General features: G+C 38.8%; 1 protein-coding gene across 6 annotated transcripts in view; it reads left to right on the top strand.

The window, feature by feature from the left end:
• The window catches only part of CNKSR2 (connector enhancer of kinase suppressor of Ras 2), a 206,460-nt gene that overhangs the window by 160,530 nt on the left and 24,420 nt on the right, over positions 1-21,510 (top strand). For all 6 annotated transcript variants that reach the window (XM_039714276.1, XM_039714277.1, XM_039714275.1 and 3 more), the window contains 3 exons: positions 620-687; positions 5,280-5,380; positions 6,543-7,080. In XM_039714276.1, the coding sequence (XP_039570210.1) occupies positions 620-687; positions 5,280-5,380; positions 6,543-7,080 (707 nt within the window). The remainder of the gene's footprint in view (positions 1-619; positions 688-5,279; positions 5,381-6,542; positions 7,081-21,510) is intronic.

Here is a 21,510-nt window from a genome sequence, read left to right as displayed (position 1 = left end):
TTAAAGCCTTAGATGTGAATTGCATTGAAGCAACTATCTTTCTCCCTGCATTTCTCTGACACAAACACAAAAGTGAATTCTGATATGCCTCCTTCTCTTTGTACACGGCACTGTAGGTAAGCTCTAAAACATAATGGCATAATTAAACCACAGTTTCTGTTTGGGAGTGAACCTGTTCTTTTTACTGCTGTTTTCTGCTCTGTTCCTCTGCTAAGTTGCCAATTCAGGCCTTAAAATATTACTTAAATCTCTGAAAAGTGGTATTTATTCTTAAGAAATCAGAACAGCAGGAGTATTTTTATGATGGCATATCTGTGAGCAGCAGACTTAACTGCTCTTTGATTATCTCTAAATCCTTTCTTTTACAGATGTTTGACATCATACTTGGTTTTCCATTTGAAATAAAATCCTTGCTGTGAAAACAGTTTGTTCAACAGCAAAATCATAGATCTTTGGATACTCCCTGAATAAGAGTATCAAAGAGAACAGCTGTCTGATATGAAAAATAACATTGTCCTTAATCTCCTTCAGATGCTTCTAGCTTTGTTTTTGCTAGAAGTGCATATAAAAATTAAGAGGCTGGATCAGTATCACTGTTTTTTTTTTAATATTATTTCAGATGGCTCAACAGAATTAACATGCTTGCTGCTGGCTATGCAGAAAGAGAGAGGATCAAGCAAGAGCAAGGTAATATGTTGTTATTTTGGTTTCTTCTGTCAGCTCTTATCACAAGTTCATCTGTTCTCTTTTCCCTGCTGTGTATCAGGCCTCATTCTCGCCATCTGAAAGCAAATCACACATGGGTATTGCTGTTATCGCTTCAGAGAATTCCTTCTCTGTCAGGAGTTCTGACTAATGCCTTCAGACTCTGATCTGCAGACACTTCTGAGATTATTTCTGAGAAGGCTGCAAAAGATAGCTAAAAAAGCAGATCTACTGCCAGTAAGCTCCACTATATAGTACCAAGGAATCTGTGTCCCTTATCAGAAGAAATTTAAGAATCTGGAGGCTAAAAAAATGATTTGAAACATTGCATTTGTGTTTGAATTCACAGAGGGCAGGAGTGCATGTAATTGGTCTTGGGAACAAAACCATTTTTCTAAAGCCTGTTGACATAATTGGATTTACTCTAAGGACTTTAATTTTAAGGCCACTTAAATGTTGTGATTCCTGCTGGTTTTACTGTATTGCAGTGTGTTGCTACAGCCCCGTTGGCATTTCACTTGGAGTTGTAGGCTTACAACATTTTACATGTTTATTTTTTTATGCCTAATATTTAATGGATTAAAAAAGCAGCATATATAAAATAATTATTTTCTTTGATTTTCTTTGAACTGTTGCAGTAGAAATTGTAGTTGCAGACAGAAAAAAGGAAGGGTCAGTCCAATTGTGTTGTGGAGGTTGTTTCTTAGAATTGCCAGTGCCATGGATGCACAGCAGGGTTCCCATCTAAGTATCTGCTTTGGCAAGCAGATAGGTTTTGAATTCATGCTCTTTTTAACATATATACCCAGCAGCAGGCACCAGAAAATTGCAGTGATCATGATGATCCAGAGCTTATCCAGATGCCTGTCTGCCTGCTTCCCACTCAGCCAAAACCTCAGTTTTTAATTCTGTGGCTCTGAAGCCTTCATCGGAAAGATTTTGGGTCTGGGGCCAAAAAACTCATGTCATTTTTGACACCAGGCCCTCTGCATTCACACAGCCCAGGGTAGCAGCACCATGCTCACTGTTCTTCAGTCATGTTCTCAGTGCCTTACCAGACCTGGAAATCAGTTTGTGAATCGTATTTCCTAAGCAGCACTACAGTAACCTGTTTGAAAGAACCTGTGTACCATCTGTTGTCACTGCTTGAAGAGGCTGTGAACAAACTCTGAATCTCAGAGTCTTCAAGGAAATCCTCTGTTTTGGCATTCAAAGCCAAATTACAATTTTTATTGACAGCAGGTTGGCACTAGAATTACAATGCCGTGGGGGACAGTAAGTGAAAAGGTGTATGTTATGCTAATGTTGTCCAAGTGCACAATTACACATGATACACCTTTCAAAATCCAGATGGACGTGGAGAAATATTTTTGCTACTAAGAAATCACTGAGTAATAAAATAGTAGATGATCCAGATAGACATGAGATGATGTGCATTCAGGCCTCATGTAGCTGATTATTAAAATGTCTCCCTATTGAAGATAATCAGTGAATCCCCACTGACTATGCAAATTATATGCTAGGCACTGACAGAGTTCTTTATTACCACTCTAACACCATTCACTCATGTTGATTTGTTGTAGGCAGGTAGGTAGAAGGGGTTTTTTTTCTTAGTTTTTGTGTTGCTTAGTTGTGTTTAGTGTGGGAGGCAGTATCACATTCTGCCCTCCCTGATCTACACTGTTTTAAAGCCTCTGGTGATTTTCCTTGGCTCCCAGCACAAGGGCTGTTACACAGCTCAACAGTGTCCCTAATTAGCAGAGGCATCAAGTTAGCAAAGTAAAACCTCTCTATCACTTCAAGCATTTTTGCAATTATAGAAACTGTGAAGCTGGAATTTTCTATATTCAGTGACTGTACCAATTGTCATCTGCATATTTGATTTGACAAAAGCTCTTTTATTTCTGTGCGGTTCAGCCCTTTGCAGCAAAGCTTTATAATACCTCTGAAACAATTCAACAGGAGTTGTCAAATCTGTCTCAATTAAGAGTTGAATGGTTCTGAATCTAAAGTTCATAAATATATTTCAAGAGCTTCAGAGATGCACGAATCATCGAATTGTGGGTGTACTGCTGAATAAAATGTTACATTCTGTACAGAACAGTTTTATAAAAATACCTTCAATTTTCATATGAAATACAATGCATGTTAGCAATACATCAAGGGACTTCCTTGGATGGAGATGTTATATACTTTCCAGTCACATAAATCAGAGGGAAAAAATCCCTAGTTTATATAAATAAGAGTATATTTATTCAGGAAATGGCAGATCCGTGTTGGTTTATATATAATATATTCAGTCTATTAGTCATTGAGAAAACTTTCAAGATATTCCTGATGCATAGAGCTCGTCCATCACTGACAAATCTACATTGGACAAATCTACAGAGAAATACAGCAACTGTTTCATAGCATCATATATGTTTTAGATGGACTCTAATGAGTCATTGCCAAAAGCAGCATTTATAAAAATTGGTGGGAGGCCATTTTCATACATTTTATCTGAAAATTGACCCCTGTTACTGCAGAAATTTTCAAGACAAGCTATAGGCTGCCAACAGAATTTCCTGTCTGAGATAAGGTGTGCAAAAGTGTCATCCTACAGTGTTCTCTTGTATGTGGATTTGACAGCAAGAACACCTTCGTATTTTAGCCAAAATTGGAACCTGCACTGAGACTGCTAAATTTTGCTTTCAGAATAAACAGTTGAGCTCAAAGTCTGCAGACATGTCAGTGAACAATGCAGTTCTGACAGGTCTCTCACCACACAGCACACCATTAGGCTTTGCTGCAATAGGCACAAACATGCCTACATGCCAACGTTTTCAACTGTTTTAAGTTGCTGGAAACAAGTTTTGTTAAAACTAGAATTTATTTAAAGAAAGAGTTTTCAGTGATTTAGTCTTTCATTCACCAGAAAATAATTATTTGCAGATGTCTAGAGGAACTGTTAGGATTTTTTTTAAATTTTGTAGTCATAAAAGCTTTATTGATGCAACTTATTTATTGTACTGTTTGAAGAGAATGTCTCAGCTATAAGCTTGCAGGAAGCAAATGAAAAGGCTCGGAATAAAAACAGAATTGCTGTTCTGTGGAAAAATTGAATAGATAAATAAGGCTGTCCCCACCAATACTAAAATCTAAAAAAATACAAACTATAGAGATTCCTATTCAAGATGATGTCATTTAAAGGTAAGTTTATGATTTAAGTCTTGAATAAGATTAAATATGGTAGATCCTTGGTCATACAATACAGTAATCGTAAGAAAATTAAAGACAAAATTACATGTGGTGCCAGCTCAGATTTTTAGTTTAGATCATTTGTGAAGCAGCAATCAGTCTTTTTCTTCTTATCTATCAAAGACAGAGTAGTAATGATGCACTTTGTTGAACACTTGAGGTGAAGTGAAAATTGCCTGTGATAAATCTGTGAGAGTCTGAGCTAAAGTGTCCTGCAATGGAATGATTTACCCAAATACTGGAAGGTAATACAGTCAGAAACAAAGTGACACCAGAAATGTTTGCATAAGTCTTACAATGTGCAAAAATACTAAGAGTTGTCTGTCTTGAACTGAGTCGGCAGTTAATGAGGGGTGGGGTTTTTTGCAGGAAATATTAAGGTTCAGTGTCCTTTTAGTTAGATGCTGTTCTGCTTCAAAAAATATTTGTAACAGAATAAATTCCCATGTATGATATTCTTCTATGTGTTTTCCCCTTTGAAATAAGCTTGGCCAAGACTTGATTTCCTGAAAAAAATGAAATGTTTTAATTAAACTTAACCCACAAAATGTATGTCCTTTATACTTCCTCATCCTTCTTTTTGAATTCTGTTCTTAAATGTCATTTTCATATTTTTCCTTACCATATCACCTTTATGTTCTTGCATGGACAACAGGGCAGCAGCTGTTTTATGAAGCAGATATATGATATAAAGTTATTCTGTCTTGCCTTAAATACCACTGTTTTTTATTAGAAATTGAATTGAAAAACATGTCCAACTGGTAGAATATAATGGAGAAAACGGGTAGAAAAATAGCACTGATTATTCATGGGTGTGATAACTCCTACCTGTTTGATTTTCCAGTTGGGTAAATGCACTTGTTGATGTTATTTGCAGTTAACAAGACTTTAGCAAAGCTGTGTTTTTAATAATTTCTGTTCAAAAATATTTCAGTATTTTTCAACCAATAAATGTCCAATCATAATTATTTTTGAGGCGGTGTAAATATTTGAAAATCTGATATGTGTATTAAGAGTATTCTATATGCCTGTTGCACCTATAAGGTGTGCACAAGAGTTAAATTTTGGCTCATTTTCAAGCTGTTGTCCAATAGCTCTGTAATGGGACATTAGGTTTAGTATAACCCATAATATTTAAAATTTTCCCTCTTTAGATTAAGACAATTCCCAGTTGCAGTAGCTAACACTGACAGCATCAGCATTCTGGTATTTCACTGCCAATAATACCAAAGGAGGAATTTCGTGATTTTCTTTCTTGTGAAAGCAAATCTCTGATACAAAACTTCACCAAAATGCATTGGCAGTTTTTGACCTGATCCTTGTGTGACTTGTAGATTACTGGAGCGAGAGTGACAAGGAGGAAGCTGACACTCCATCAACACCCAAGCAGGACAGCCCCCCGCCCCCGTACGACACGTACCCACGGCCACCTTCGGTGAGTCAGCTGCAGCTGTCCCCAGGAATGTGTGCCCAAAGTGCCACCTCTGCCTGCTCTCCTGCCCAGGAGCACACACACCCAGGATGGAGCTCGACCATGTGGTTTTTTAGTCAGTGCTTGACCCAAGGCATTGGTTAAGCAGCACACATTGCAGACTTCAATGGCCGTCGTTGCTGTTTGCTACTGGTTCTGTAGAGAACAGGGATTTATAATCCCACTTGCTGTACAAAATAGATTAAGTTACAGAAGTCTTTCTTCTTTTTCTTCTTTCATGATGGACAGCTACTCATCCATGCAATCCCTCACCACCCTCTTATCAACTTTCTGAGAAAATGTTATTACCTCAGGAACAACACAGACTCTTTTCTAAGGCTCCAGCAGTTGTGCTGTGAAGCATTACAGTAACAAATTACACTTGAATTTCCAGAGAAATGCCAGCATAAAATTGTAAACAGCAATACCAGGTGTTCTCTTATTGTGAAAAAGTAGGTTTCTTTTATATAGAAATGTAAATTAGAAAAAAGGGGGATTTTTCTTTTCTTGAAGTAGTTGTTGGTATAAAACTATATTATAGAACTCTAACTTACTCTCCACTGGAAATTTTAACTTTCATCTCTACATACTTAGTGTTAACTAATGCATCTTACTTGGATATGGTTTTTGGAATGAACAATGGGGAAATTCAGGGGAAAGAAGGCATTCATGATGTTTAATTTGAAGGCAGTACTTTATCTTACAAAATTATAGACCTTTGAATGACGGTACTAAAGCATGCAAGCATGATTCCAAAGAAAAGCAAAATAGGATAACAGGCATTTGGATAGCATTTTTAAGGTTTTGAATGAATCTGGTACATCTCTTCTATGTCTTCCATAGTGCCATATTTTGCCAAGTTTTCTGCAAATTTTCATGGCTTATTTTATGGATTAAGTGACATAGTAAAGATACTTACTATGAATAACTATTAGTATTTGACCTACAGGTGTGACATACAGACATGAGTATGCATTAAAATTAGGATCAGGACAGGTTAATTAGGTACGTTTGCAGCTTATTAATGAGCTGGGTGCCATGGCTGATGAAGCAAAGCGACAGGTTATTATTAGCGGCAGGTCTCGGTGTGCATTGATCTGAAGGTTGCTCGTTGCTGATGTTCCAGATGAGCTGCACGAGCCCCTACGTGGAGCCCAAGCACAGCCGCCTGTCGTCCACAGAGACGTCCCAGTCGCAGTCGTCACACGAGGAGTTCCGCCCGGAGGTGGCCGGCAGCGCCACCGAGTCCCCGGTGCGCAAGACGGCGAGCCAGCGGCGCTCCTGGCAGGACCTCATCGAGACGCCGCTCACCAGCTCGGGACTGCACTACCTGCAGACGCTGCCGCTGGAGGACTCGGTGTTCTCCGAGGTGGCCGTGGTGTCCCCCGAGCACCGGCGGCAGTCCACCTTGCCCACCCAGAAGTGCCACCTGCAAGACCACTACGGCCCCTTCCCGCTGGTGGAGGGTGAGCGGATGCAGGCGCTGAACGGGAATGGGGGAAAGCCCCGCAGTTTCACTCTGCCTCGGGACAGCGGCTTCAACCACTGCTGCCAGAGCCTCTCGGTGGGCGCTGCCGACCACCACGAAGAAGCGCAGCAGAAGGAGGTGGAGGAGGAGGAGGAAGAGGAAGGCAAAGCAGCAGAAGAAAACCAGGAAGATAAAAGTAAGTATGGGATATTTCTGTGGCTTTTCAAGTGTCCTGTTTGTGTAACGTAGAGGTTGTTTTTCCTTTTTCCTATCAAATATCCCCAACAGTCTTTCAACATCCCCCATGTTTTACCAGGTCCCCCTTGTTGCACACCTCTTTGGTCTGCCTTATGTATGAGACCTAATAACCAGAGTGCTGCATGACCTCTCACGATCACCAGACATTTCCCTGTAGGCTGGTCACCAGTCACCTTCTACTAGTAATCCTTAGCTTAAATGGATTTTGCTTCCATGCTTTCTTCACATTTACACTTGCACAGTGTCCTCCTCCACTGACACATGTGTGTTTCAGGGACATATTTGGTAAGATTTCCAGCCAACCCCATCTGAGCTGTAAAAACCTCTTGGTAAATCCTGGAGTGCAGTCAGGCTATGATTGTACAGTATCCAGGCAGGCAGGTCACAAGACATCCCAAAATCTGTAAGAAGTTGAAAAAGAGAAGGTATTTTCCCCATTTCTTCTCATTGTGATTTACAAAGGAAGAAATTCAAAAAGCATTTCAAACAAAAAAAGTACAGAGAACAACTGTGACCACCTAGGCTTAAAAAAAACCATAATGCTGAGTAACTGTCAGTCACCTGGCACATAAACTCCATAGATATTAGTGCTATTTATCAAACATAATCCACATAACCAGGGATTAGAGAAGGTCCCTGCCCCTCCTGAACATGTAAACACATTTTTGTGTCTGTTTCATGCTCTGTCCTTCACTGTCATTTGTGGAGCTTCTCAGCATGTGCTGCTAGCAACATTGAGTCCAGACCCAGGTTGTAGGGTCAGTTGGTGAAACCTGCACTCATGATTTGTGGGGTTGCACTGCAATTAAGGTATCTGAAGTGGCAAAGAAGGCAGGATAACCCTTAAAGCTCTCCAAGGGTCTCTGCTATTTGTACCTTCAAATTCAGCTTTTTCACTGCAGTAAAGAAGTACAAAAATGGTTAAGAGAGAGGAAAGGGTAATGAAAGTTTTATATGATTAACTACCTACCTAAGTTGATTCATTAAAGTTACCACCTTTGTTGAGCATTAAAATTCATATGAATGTTATTTATCTGCCCCAATGTTATATACTTGGGAGATCAAGTTTTCCATTGCCCTTATGCTTTAGGCATTGCCTTCTAAACAGCCAGTTTTATACTTTCTTCTGCTGCTTTGAGAAAACGGTGGTTTCTTTTGCAGAAATTAAATGTGATGTCATTAAAAGTTTAAAAAATAATAAAAAGACACTATTTCAATTGTATTCATGCATGGCACTTGGCAAAAAACTGATACATTTAGAGTAGTATTAGATTCTTACTGACTGTGAAATGAAGCTGTCTAATTAACAGGGTTAAATTTCATCAACCATGCAGAACATTTTGTCCTATTTTTAGCCTTCAGATTTGGTTTTGAAATAAGATTTTTCTGATAGAAATATAAATATTTTTTTTTAAATGTCCTTACTGAAAATGGAAAGGGTCAAGGAGATTTTCCACTGGTTTGCTGTGCTGTTTGGGCACTACTTACAGATACCATTGCAAGGTCTAAGGGCTTTTTTAGGTGTTTTAAATCTCAATTTTGATGCCTTTGTGTACCTGGTTGTAGCATTTTATAGCATGCTAATTACTAGTAAAAGGCTAATACTTGATTTAATCACTGGGGCTTTTCTCCATCCCTCTATTCTAATTCTCAGAAAAGGAGAACAAAGGTATAATTTTTGAAATGGTCTCCCTGTATACACATATTGTATTTTTTATTTGAGTGAGGAGGTTGCCTTGGTTGAGGCTTTAACAGGAGATTATTTTTGAGACATTGATGACCAGCTAGAGAAGTCAAGTGCTCATGATGAGTTGTTGACCTTGAAATTATAAAACCAGAAGTAAAATGCTGTCTTGTCTGTTGAAAAGTTTAAGTGTTGAATTGCTTGTTGCTATGAGTGCAATGTTCTGTTTGCAACGCTGACTTTTTCCAGTGCCCTTACCAGTAAAAGGCAGGATTTCCTGCAAGTGGTGTTCTTAAGTGCAAAATCCAGTTTCTGAGCTGAGAGATTTCTTTACATCTGCTAAGTCACTAACAGGATGGGTGACCTTGTGTGTGCTACCTCACTGCCTCCTTCACTTCCATTGCTCTGGGAAAATGAAACATTGCAACTGGCTGGAGAAGGGAAATCCTCTCTCTTTCAGAAATGTTTTAAACTCACGTTGAATGTTCCCTCATGTGGTATCAGAATCTTTTAAATATATTTATTTGCCTTACACGTTTGTGATCCTGACACAGTGCTGGGCTCTTGGATGATCATGTGTGTTCTTGTGTGTACTTGTGTGTGTTTTAAAGCTTAATCATTCCTACTGCTCTTTGTGTGAGACAAGAATGCAGCTCCTTTGCTGTTGTCAGATGTCATTGCTATTTTCGCAGCTTTCTGTTGTTACATTCTCACTTTTAAAACCACCTGAATTTAAATTAAATAGTAAAATGCAGTCCCATTTCTTCCAGCTTTTTTTGCAGAATTGTTCTCAAATAACTACACCACAAACTAGGAGCTCCACACTTTTTTCAGATGCTGTCCCCAGCTGCTATAATTTAACATATTTCTGTTGACTTTGTACTAAAGTTATGCTGATTTGCAACAATTAAACATCTTCTCAGTCAGTCACTACTTTATGTCTTAAATAGCTATTTCAAGACTTTACTGACCCTGCAAATAGTTCTGTGTATCAACTCTGCTATAATGCCTAGATATAGATGGTGAATTGAAAATATGGGTTGTCCTTTCTGTGTTTATCTGTCAGGACCTAACTTTGTTGTGTGTTCAGGTGCTTATTTTTGTCCTGTTATATCACATGAGCATTGCACTGCTAATCCTTAATGGATTGCTTTATTTCCCAAATGACTTTTGTGTAAACCATTTAGATGTTCCATATTGACACCATCTTGTAGTGGTCTCTTGCTTTGTAATCAAAGAGGATTCTCTGGTGGGATATTTGATCTTTTCCATGTGTTTGCTTCTGACTATGCCAATGGCAAACCACGTTCAGACCTGCAGCACCAAGCATGCCCCTTGCTGTGCTGTTCAGAGGCAGCCTGAGCACAGAGAGCAGGTTGGAGGCTGTGGCACAGTGTTTGCATTTCTGTGATTCAGTTGTGAAGGAAAAGTTGGGCCTTTTCAGATTTGTTTTCTGCTAGTGGGAGGTAATAGAAGGAGACAGTAGCATATCATGGCACTGTCACCCTCTTCCCCTCTGGCCCCACCTCTTTCTGCGCTCTGTTTCGACAGAATCTGTTTCAACAGATTCTGGCACTTACTGCAAAGAACACTTCTAGAGACTACTTCCAAGTTTTGTCCCAGGAAAGCTTGTTTCAGTTTTTGCTTTATTTTTCTAAATTATCTTTGGTGGTGGTTCCTTAATTTTCAAAACTTCTCTGGTTTGTGCACTACTAGTTTCAGCATCTAAAAGAAGTACATTAACTAGCTCTCTGCAGGGTGGAGCTGGCTATTGATCCTGTCAACTTAGTTGCAGAAAAACCTGCACCTCTTTTGCATACTCCCTGAAAAAGTCTCTGGAGAACAGCCATGTCTGGGGGAGTCTCAGGTGCTGCCATCTGCCCAGAGACTGCTGGGACACGAGCTCTGCTGCTGGCTCCAGGTGCTGCAGGATTGGCTGGGGTAATACTGGCACACTTTCCAGGGAACTCACACCTGGGACCTGCAACAGTGTGCAAGGGAGTTTTCCACTGTGCTGGCTGCATACAAATTTATTCAGGGAACATGGATAGAAAAGCACTGAGGTCTGTGTTTGAGTTTGAAGAGGTATTTGCAGCAGGAAGAATTCACTTAGATTGTCTTTGCAGTGTTAAACTCCATTTCCTTCTATGTTGTTTCTTGCCTCTTTGTTCTGCAAGTTTTCAGTTCTTTTTCTGCACTCTTAATACTATTGTTCTTTCTGACATGTGTTTAAGGACTTTTCTGTTGCTACCCCATCATCATCATTTCAGATAATACCTTCTGTATAGCATGGACAACTGTAACAAAGTCTTACAGAACTTTACAAGATGCTACAATCTGCCTCATGTGACCTCTGTCACCTTTGAAAGATTTCACAGTGCTTCTGAAGGCTGTGCAAACTCGCAGAATCCCTGGCATTTTGCTCCATCACCACAAGCTCTTGCGCAAGTTTGCGACATCTCCCAGCATCCCATGCTTAGTCCCACACAGTCTTGTGAATGCTGCCTCGGAGGAACACAACAGCCTCATGCTCCAGTCTCTGAAACTTGCCTTTTGACTGTTCACTTCTGAAAACACTTGTCAAAGGTCAGAGCAGAAGCTAATGTTGGCATTTCGCAGCTCTGAGAGATGTCCAGTCCCTGTGAAGGGTTTCAGGAAAGCTCACTTTTATGCCAGAGAGTGCTGGTCACTAAAAGAGGTATCAAATGACTGCTGAGGTACCCAGCCTGAGAGGTTTTCTTCTTTCTTTTCCCCAGTAAAAAACTACAAACCAGCTAGAGAATAAGGGAAACTGAGAACAATTTCTCCCATGTTGCAGCTTCCCAGTTGCAGAAATGAAATTCAAGGTGGCAGTGCTTTCACAAAATAGGACAGAGGAGCTAAGGACTCCCAAGACTAGCAGCAAGAATCATGCACTGTGCCCAAGAAGGTATATCCTAGGCATCATTTGCTTTCAAGAAGGAGTTAGTGCCAGTAAAAAATATAGTCTGAAAAAGGTCAGGTATATTTCAAATTCTAAAATACAGATCTAGAGAGGCTTCTAGGGAGGCTGTAATGCATGGTGTAAATGGTATTCTCAGAAGGATCAATGTTTGCTAATTAAACACTGTGTTATGAAGTGGTACCCTGTGTACACTTCTAGGCTTTGCTTCTCTGCATTTTAGGTAGAGTATCTTCACTTTGGCAGGTTTTAGGCAACAATGAAATTTGGGAGTCAGGATGAATAACACATGAAGCCTGGATTGCACACACTGGAGTTGATGAGGATGTGTGGCTGAATTTAATAGGGCAGTTTGCTTTTCTGAAAGCCTCTTTCTATTTTAGACAGGACCTCATTAGTGATGTCCTGTTGTCTGACCCACTAGTTTTATCCTCACTGAGAGGCAAAGGAGGAACCATTAAGATAGTGCCTTCGCCTCTGAAATTAATGCCTAGGAGGGTCTTAAATAGGCAGAGCTATAAGAAATTGAGGTAATGTTTCACATTAGAAGTATTCCGTATGAAACTGGTGAATAGCACAAAGTGCAGCATCTTCTGGGGCACTGAGGGTGTTATTCTGACTTACTGCACCCACTCTCAGTCCTGTACAACCAAGAGCATTTGCTAAGTTGGAGGTTGGTTATTTTGCATGACATCCTTCTGGGCAACACAGCCCATGCATGCTCAGACACTAGAGTAGGTTAATGAAATGTCTGCTTTTCTGAGCTTTGTTTTTGTGATCTGATTTTTCATTCCCAATTCCCATTTGAGCCTATGGCACCTGACTGGACATTTGCACTCCTGTGAGCTGAGGACCATCAGCATTTTATGCCTTGTCTACTTGTCCCATTGCCTCCAAGGCACTGTTTTTGCTGTTAACTCAGATTGAGCTTACTTAAAAGTGCTGCCTAATTATGTTCAAAAATATAACTAACTGACATAAACAACTTGGAGTAGATATGTTAATTTCTGAGCATGTTCTTTAATTAAAATTTAAAATTTAGTAAATAAAGCTTTTTAAATTCTCATATGCAAAAGCAACTCCACTGCAGAAGTGAGTTTGTATTCTAAACAAAAATGATGGGATACAAAACCTCTATATCCTGATTTTAAATTTCAGTTCAAGGGGAAAAAATTGCCTGCAGTGTTTGAAAGCCAAGTATTGAATCATTTACTGAGTAGCAGTTCAGAAAGCAATATGGGCTGTCAACAAAAATAAGAATAGTTTAAATTTTATGCTCGTTAATGTTTATACAGATGCGTTTTGCCCACAAATATTTTGTTGCCACATTTAAAATTTTATTTGATTTCCATTGCCCATGCTGCTAAAAATACAAAGGCGAGATTGATTCCTACTTTTCTTTTGGTTTTAATAGCTTTGGGTGTCATTGCCAATAAAGGTCATCTGCTTTTGCCTGAAATATATGGATTAAATTGTCTTTTTATATGCAGAAGAAGTTCACAAGAGAATTTCTTACATGGCCACTCTTCCAAATTGCTTTTCTTGCTAAGTTTGCTCAGTTCAGTTACTAAGTTGGGGACTAGCAATGGAGCTATGCTGCTCCCTACCAGAGACCCCTTTGGGTTGGGTGGTGAAACTAGGAATCTGTACATGAAAGAATATATTTCTGGCAGAGCTTTTTATGTTCTGCATTAATTCTCTTGCCAGGTGTTGTGTAACCGGTCTGTTTTACATTTAATTTTTCCACTTCATGGTGTCAGCAAGCTCTGTCTCTGCTGCTGCCCTGTCTGGGTCTGGCTGCAGAGATGCTCTCCTTGGGAAAGGTCACTCATAAATGGTAAAACACTCCACAAGCAACAGAGGGAAGACAGTACAAGTCCTCTAGGGCTCTCTGTTTACCCCACTGCTCTTAATTTTCCCAGATTGTTGGCCTGAAAAGTTTTGGTAACAATATTAAAAATGCCATTTTTTGTGCTTGCTGCTTTCACTCCCTCAATTCTTAATGTGCTTTTAATTCTGAAGCTATAGTCAAATTTCTTAAGTGAAGATATGTAGATTTTTTGAAATTGTTTTGTGGATGGAAAGGAAAATCCAACTTTACTTTTTCATTAACCCATAATTTTCCAATGAAAAGAGGGTTTTCCTATCCTGAAATTTAAACTTACATTCCTTTTGGTTTCAAACATGAAAAACATACATTTTGAAAATCATTTATATAAAACTTCTCAGTGAAACCTACTGAAAATTATTATAAAGACATTCTTAGATTTGACTACTGCATTTTAATTGCAATTTTTCCATGACAAAGCCATTTCTCACTGGGATTTTTGCAGAATTGGCATAGTTCTTCTTTGAGATATATCACGGATTGGGCCTAATCTGAAGATTTCTAAATGCAAAGGAAACAGAAATCTACAATAAAAAAGTTAGCTACTATCATTTACTTGAGAATGTTCTTTTGAAATGTATAATTTTAAATTTTCAAAGCTAAAAAAAGATTGAACCCTTTCTATAATCAATGGCAATTAAATCAGAAGATGATGGCGTAGTACCAGTAGGACTAGGAGAACAGAGGAGTACTAAAGTCTTTTCAGAATGTTCATTACATCTCCAGGTGGTGCCCTCTGTTGTGTGTGGCTCTCATGTTCTTTCAAGGCAATCATTATAACAAGGATGAACTTGAGTCAGTAGTGCTTGGAAGGACATGGGAGAGATATAGTTTTATTAAACTGCTATCATGCTGAATGTCTGGAGGGTCACCATGTAAACCTGTATCATTGTTTAATTAATGTTCATCATGGGAAGCGGGATAGGCTATTAAAGACTTCAGTGCAAACGGTCAGCATCCTGCCAACATTTTTTTTTGCTGGACAGAAGACTCTAGAAAAGCCACATTTGTTATGAAGCAGTTGACTATAAATTATTTTTTTAAAAAGAAGTCTTCAGAATTTTTGGATTTAAGATTATTATTTTCATGGAGGTCTATGCAATCAATGTTGTAGGATGATTTTTTTGCTAGCCTGGCCTTCTGGCTGCCTTTCCTTGCAGTCACTAGCTGCTGCTCCAGAGGGTCACAGATCTTGTGTCTAACCTGCCAACCCTATGCAACTTCCTTGGATACCCCTGGACAGGGGCACTAGATGCTGTTTGGCATCTTAATCTCCTTACTGGTTTCCTAAACTTTTCCAGTGCAGGAGAGCAGTGTATATAGGTTAAAATCTTGGTCCCTGCAAAGACCCTGGCAAAGCTGTAAGTGTGACGTGTGTGTCTCAGAGCCAGGGAGCTGGAAATTATTTGGAAGATAATCCATTGTAGCTCTGCCATAAAGATCTGGAGCTGCCATACCTTCCAAATCTTAAACACCCCTGGGGTGAGCATTCTTCATTCCTTCCAGACACTGCTTTTCCTCTTTGTTGTTTTGGGAAGGAATTATTTTATTTTTTCTTGCTAATGGATATTGAATTGTTCCCTCTGCAATTTAAGCCTGGCATTTCCATTTCCTTATGGCACAGAAAACAGACTGCTCCATTACAGCAGCCCTTCTTCCAAGCGGAAAGGTTGCTGTGAAGGTTGGTTTAGTTTTTCCCATACTTAGTGTTTGCTGGGCCTCTGACTGCTCTTGCTGAGCTTCCCTGGGTTTTCCAGGCTGACTCCCATCCCTTCTGCCATGGCAGTGTCCAAGCTGGGTGCAGCACATCTGGTTGAGACCAGGGAGCTTGCTCTGCCCTGGCTGTTTTATGCTCTGTACTGTGATAGGCATCTGTTTGGCAACCATACTGTATTTCTTATTTCACTTGGGGCTGTACAGTGTCCCAGATGGTTTTCTGCTTAGTGGTTGTTTTTCTTGGTTGTTTTTCTAATTGTAGTTTTTCCGGTTTTTTTCTGGGCTCTTACCTATCTGCATTAAGTAGCTCATGTTAACAGCCTCAGCTGAATTAAAATGTCAAATTAATTGGGCTAAAAACAACCAACAAATATATATGACATTTTGTAAAACTAATAGCCTGATTAGGTAAAAAAAAAAACAAAACAACCTTGTGTTTGCCAGGTTCTGTGTCTGTTAGCACAGCATTTACCATATTGTTATATAAATCTTGGCAAGGGATTTCATCCCTCCAGATCATTCTGGCTCGAGACTGTCCTCCAGCAGTCTAGGAGATGCTTCCTCACACTTTGCAGCCTGTGGATTTTAAGAAGTTTATTCTCTTGCACTGTTCAGGCTCTTGGTGCCATCTGGGGCTGTTTGTGGGTGCAGAGCAGCCTCAGGGGAGCCCCACATAGGGCAGCCCCTCCCTTTAACAGGGAGCCTCTGGTGGCTCCTCCATCTGGGCTTGGCTTTGCTGTCAGAGGACACCTTGGGTAGGGAAGGTGGCTGGTATTGTTTATTTCTGAGAGCTGAACTTCTAGAAGGAAAACATGGTTCCCTGTGTCACAGACCTTCTGCATCTAAATAGCCAGGAAGATGTTGCCTGGAGATAAGTGCGGAGCTGAAGGCTCCTTCTTTTGTGACTTGGGATTCCATCCATCCCTCAAAAGTGTTTAATGCTCAGAGTTTATAGTAGCCATATGTGTTTAATTTGTAAGATCTTCTATTAAGAATTAATTCAGATTTTCCAGTTCTCTTGAAACAAATGTGATAATACAGTGTAAACAAACAAGCCCTATAATCAGGCAGTTTTGCAGTTCTCATTCATTATTAATAAAATAGGTTCCTACCTTTGTTTTTAAAACAGGTAGTTCAAAAACAAGTAGATAAATATTTTTTGTCTCCTTTTGTGCCCCAAATTTGCGAATTTTGAAATCTGTTGGATAGTTAACAGTCCAGCATCCTTGTACATGTGTGGTGCTATTAAATACAATGATTTTATGAACAAAGCATGAAACAAGTTCTCTGCAGGATTTTACGGTATTTACATAAAGAAAATTACTGCGTTTTAAGCAGATTTTTTACTTTCTGGCTTCACTTTTTGAGTACCGCTGGCACAAAATAATATCAGCTAATTATCTCTTCTGTTCTGGATTCCGGAGGGATAAACTTCAGGCTTTTGGAATATAAAATATCACCACTGATTTCTTTAAAAGTATTTGAGTTGTTATCACCATCGGAGAGAAGGGAGAGAGGCTGCCAAAAAACTTCAATTTAAACCATCTTTCAGTTTTTGAAACGTTCATTTAATCATGAGATGATTTACCGGTCTCAAGGAGGAAGCAAAATGGAGGAAGCAAAATTAAGGAATCCTCACTTAGGAGATTTCTCCTGGCTTTAAATTCGGGGATGGACAGAGATGAGGCAGTGGCAAGGGCAGGAAGGTTACTCTGATCTCTTTACCCAGTACAGCTAATGAGAGTAAGTAAGAAAACTCATCTGGGGATCCTTGTGCTTTTAGTTCCAGGTTGAGAGGAGCTCAGATTTCAAGTGAGGAGGGATGGCTTGGGGAGACTCCAGGAACAGCTCCTGGCACGGTACCCAGGGGCTTGGCAATGCCAGAATCCCCTGTTAGTGGGATTTCCTACATGTGCAAAGTGGTCTTTATGGAATACTTGAGAGATGGTGAATATAAGACACAATTAGAGAGTGTTTTCCTGTAGTAAAAGTGGTAAAATCTAGTTTAGAATTCACATAACAGTATTTCAATAGCTTCTACACTTGCCATTAAAGTGAGATTTTTTTGCTGTACTAATATGCACACTTGAAAGCCAATCTAAAAATCATACTAAATCTATAAAAGGCTTGAAGCTGATTATTCTGAGAGTTCCTGCTTCTTTTCTCCCTGCTAGAATGTGTCTGGCCATTTATTTTAAACTTCTAATTAAAAAAAAATATTCTCAAGATATTGTCTTCTTTTTTTTTTTTGCATTAAGCTAAGTACATGTACATAATTTTACAGCAAAACATTTATATTTCTAACTTTATTGTACTGGCTTTAAAGACAACTGGAGTTGCTAGTTTCTGTTTCTTTAGAAGACAGAAGAGAGAATTTTAATTATTTACTTCTGGCTATGTAAAGAGCCTTGGGAAAATTCCATTTAGATTTTGCACTCCAAACTAAAACTATCCAAGAGTGAATTACTAATTTTTTTACATTGTTCTGCTTACCTTCTCCAGTGTCACTGCATGATTTAGATATTTAATGTCCTGTTTCTTAATGTATCCTCAACAGTTTCACGTGATTATTTTAGAGGCTAGAAATACTTATTAATGAACTAGACTAATTTAACCATACCAAAAATTTTTTATACCAAGACACTGAAAATTTAACAGGGTGTATGAAATGGTGAGACTGTGGAATAACAATAAAATTAATAAAAAAGACCCAACTAACACAAAGGCACTTTAGACACTACTGCATTATGGATTAATAAATCAATAGTTTCCAAGTTCTTTGTTCACTTTGTGTTTTAACCTTGAGTTCACAAATTCTGCCAGCAGATAAGGACATCTTATAGTGGCTGTAATGAATCTTACAGCATAAACAGATTATCCCTGCATCTATGCAAATTGTAAGAAGTTCAGAAAATTCATTTTATTAAAGCCTTGCACAATTTGTAAAATACCTGTAAAATGTCTTTGTAGTAAAATAAGAGGAAAAAAAGATGTGGTTTAGCTTTCCTGGGAATACTTGTTTAAAGCATGGCTGAAATGTTTGGTACAATTATTTCTGAACTATTGTTAGAAGGTGGAAGGAAGTGTGAGTGTTTTCATAAAATTAAATAATTATTGCTGTGAAGACTCACAGTTTGGAAATTTTGTTAATGCAACAAGTTCTGAGCATGGCTGAAATTTTTGGTACAATTATTTCTGAACTATTGTTAGAAGGTGGAAGGAAGTGTGAGTGTTTTCATAAAGTTAAAAAATTATTGCCTTGAAGACTCACAGTTTGGAAATGGCTTTTACAGTTAATGCAACTCAGAACTGTCAGCCACCTTTTTCTTGACCTGTCCCATTCCAAAAGACAATTTTACTAAGTTTGTGTTTGTTGTGGCTAAATAAGACTATAGGATATATAGGAATCAGCCACCTTCTTCTTGACCTGTCCCATTCCAAAAGACAATTTTACTAAGCTTGTGTTTGTTGTGGCTAAAGACTATAGGATATATAGGAGAGTATAAAAGTCACTTGAATTAAAAATTAGACTCTTCAGTTTTGAGAACAGAACTTGGATCTTTATGGATTTCATTATTCCTGAAATTTAGTGGAGGTTGAATGTGGAAAGATGAGGGCATGTGTGGATGGCCATGAGCAGACAGTACCAATGGCACCTATAGTTTCTACTTGGAGGAAAACAGTCATGGAGGGGTGAGATTTTATATTCTACATGGAGTTGGCTTTGCTGCCAGGGCTGTCAGAAGGCTGTGTGCATTTTTCAGTACCACTGCTCCTTGGAATGATGGGGAGTGGGAGGTTGCTGAGAGTAACCCAATGAACAAAGGAAAGCACACACCCCCAAGGTGGTGGAGGCTTAATTTACCCCTTTTCTTGAAAAAGAAAAGAAACAGTTTGTGCAGTCTGATCTGTAGTACTTGGGAATTGGAAACATCAGGGTAGCTGGGGAGTAGGTTGCAAAATTGAGTAGGGTGAGATAGAAGCAAAAAGTAGAAGAATAGAAATAGGGCATAAATCTGCAGTGGTGAGGATAAGCTATGGAACAAGTTTAATTAGGTTGTGATTGGTTTTTGAAATGAAAATCCCATCAGCCTCTAATTCTGTGCCACAAATGAGAATGATGGTGTTATAAATCTTTCCCCAATTAGAAAAACTGTTTTAAAAGTATTTTGTTTCTACAGTGTCACATTTCTCTTACAGCATAACCTACTGCAAATACACCTATGCTGCTGTAGCCTTTATTTCAAAGATTTGTGCAGTTTAGCATTTTAAGCTAAAGTGAACCACGTGGCAGGATTTTATGCTGGGGCCATGTTCTGTGCATTGATCATGCCAGTGCATTGAAATACTTCCCAGTGCAAGTTGTCTTCCAAGGAGGAGACTCTGGCATAACCTCATTATTAAGTTGAAAACCATGTAATATTAATCTCCATAATTAGTTGGGGCAACAGTTATTTTTGGCCCCTTAGCTCTTGTCTTCTGAAAGTACTAGCTGATTTTTCTTCAGATTACTCTATTGTACTGTATGGAAATAGAGTAAATTTTTTAAAAGACAAATTCATTTGGCTGTTTCTTTATTTTGTCCTCATATGTTTTGCATTTCTCTAGTCTAGTGTTGATCATCTTTAGCAGTGTTATTAATGACCGAAAGTGTACAGCCAAATCTTCATCTCTGCTCCTCCTGGGTTTTACTAACTTCTCTTTCCTCCTTCCAAGGCCAATGGTTGTGGTAGTTTCAGGTTGAGCAGGGGAGATTGGTCTCTGCACTTAGACTTCTCACCGTGGACTCCCAGTTCTGAAATCCCCCCAAGGTTTCTGCACACACCTTCTGCACACACAAAACCCCAGGGGTTGTTTTAAACATCTTCAGCTTAAGCTGAGTGTGCTCTTGCTGTATTTTATAGTTCACAAAGAAGTGTGTATAAATCATGGTCACCAACATTTTTTTCATTGCCACCTGTTGTTACCCGATACATAACCAGAACAGATTAATTCTTGCCTTATCTTCTCTTTTTCATAGAAAATCTAAATATTCTTATTTTTCCACAGAAGTGTTGAATAGATAAATCATATAATATACACTGAACTTTTTGGTTACTCTATAACTCTCTGGAATACCCAGTTGTACTGATGGCAAGTCCTGGTGTTATTGTGAAAGATGAATGCATTTACTGACACTAGATACACAACTTCTTTAAGAGAGATGTCTACATTCTTCTGAAAAAAAAAAAAATCCTTGCAAAATTAAAAATTCACCAAGCCTGTTATTTTTATTGTTTACTCTTGCAATCTAACATTTCCATTTTGTACAGCAGTTGTGAGCTTAACAAAAACTGTCCAAAACATTGATTTGTCTAGTTCTATATCAGATATCAGACTCTGAGTTAGAGTTTTAAAAAGTCACCTGCAAGAACAAGTGATTGTACCAAAGAGAGATGAGCCCCATATCCCAGCTAACTCAGTTAGCCTGCCTTGAACCATACCTAAAAATATATTTCTAGGGAGGGTTAAAGGTATCTTTCTTGTAACCCTTGATGGATCATTCTTCCACACAATAGTTTTATTGATTTTGAACTCAGGAGTACTTTGAGCTCTGTTATGTGGCAATAAGGAGTTGCACATTTTAACTCCAGGCTAGAGACAAACATCTCTTCTAGTTAGTTAAACCTAGCACATAAACTTTCAGATGTTTCTGTTACTTGAAGAAGCAATTACCAACCTTTTTTCTGCATTTATGTCTTTAGAATTATACAGGCTTGTGTTCCATCCCCCTTGTTTATAGGGGAGAAGTCTTGATTAGCCCTAGACCATGTATTCCTTGCAGGAAAATCCTTTTCCACAATAATCCTGTCAGCCCTTCTCTGCCTTTTTCAGTACTGCTTTTTGAGGTGTGATGTTACAAATCAGTCTCTTTTGTTGTTGTTGTTTCTGCTTTATCTACACTACTTCCTGTATTTTATGTAGGTAGAAGCCAAGCTTCCCTAGTTCCCTGTTTTTGTAGAAGCTGATTTGACATTTTTAACGAGTGCAATCGAGGAAGAGAACTAAAGGGAGCTGTTTGGTATAAGATGTTTCTGCCTGATAGGGAAAAAAGAAAAAAGGTTTGGGTTTGATGTTGGTAATGCATGAAAGAAGTGTA

This window comes from Passer montanus, unplaced genomic scaffold (genome assembly GCF_014805655.1).
Source record: "Passer montanus isolate IOZ18808 unplaced genomic scaffold, ASM1480565v1 scaffold3, whole genome shotgun sequence".
NCBI classification, from domain to species: domain Eukaryota; kingdom Metazoa; phylum Chordata; class Aves; order Passeriformes; family Passeridae; genus Passer; species Passer montanus.
This window is presented reverse-complemented; position numbering and strand designations above follow the sequence as displayed.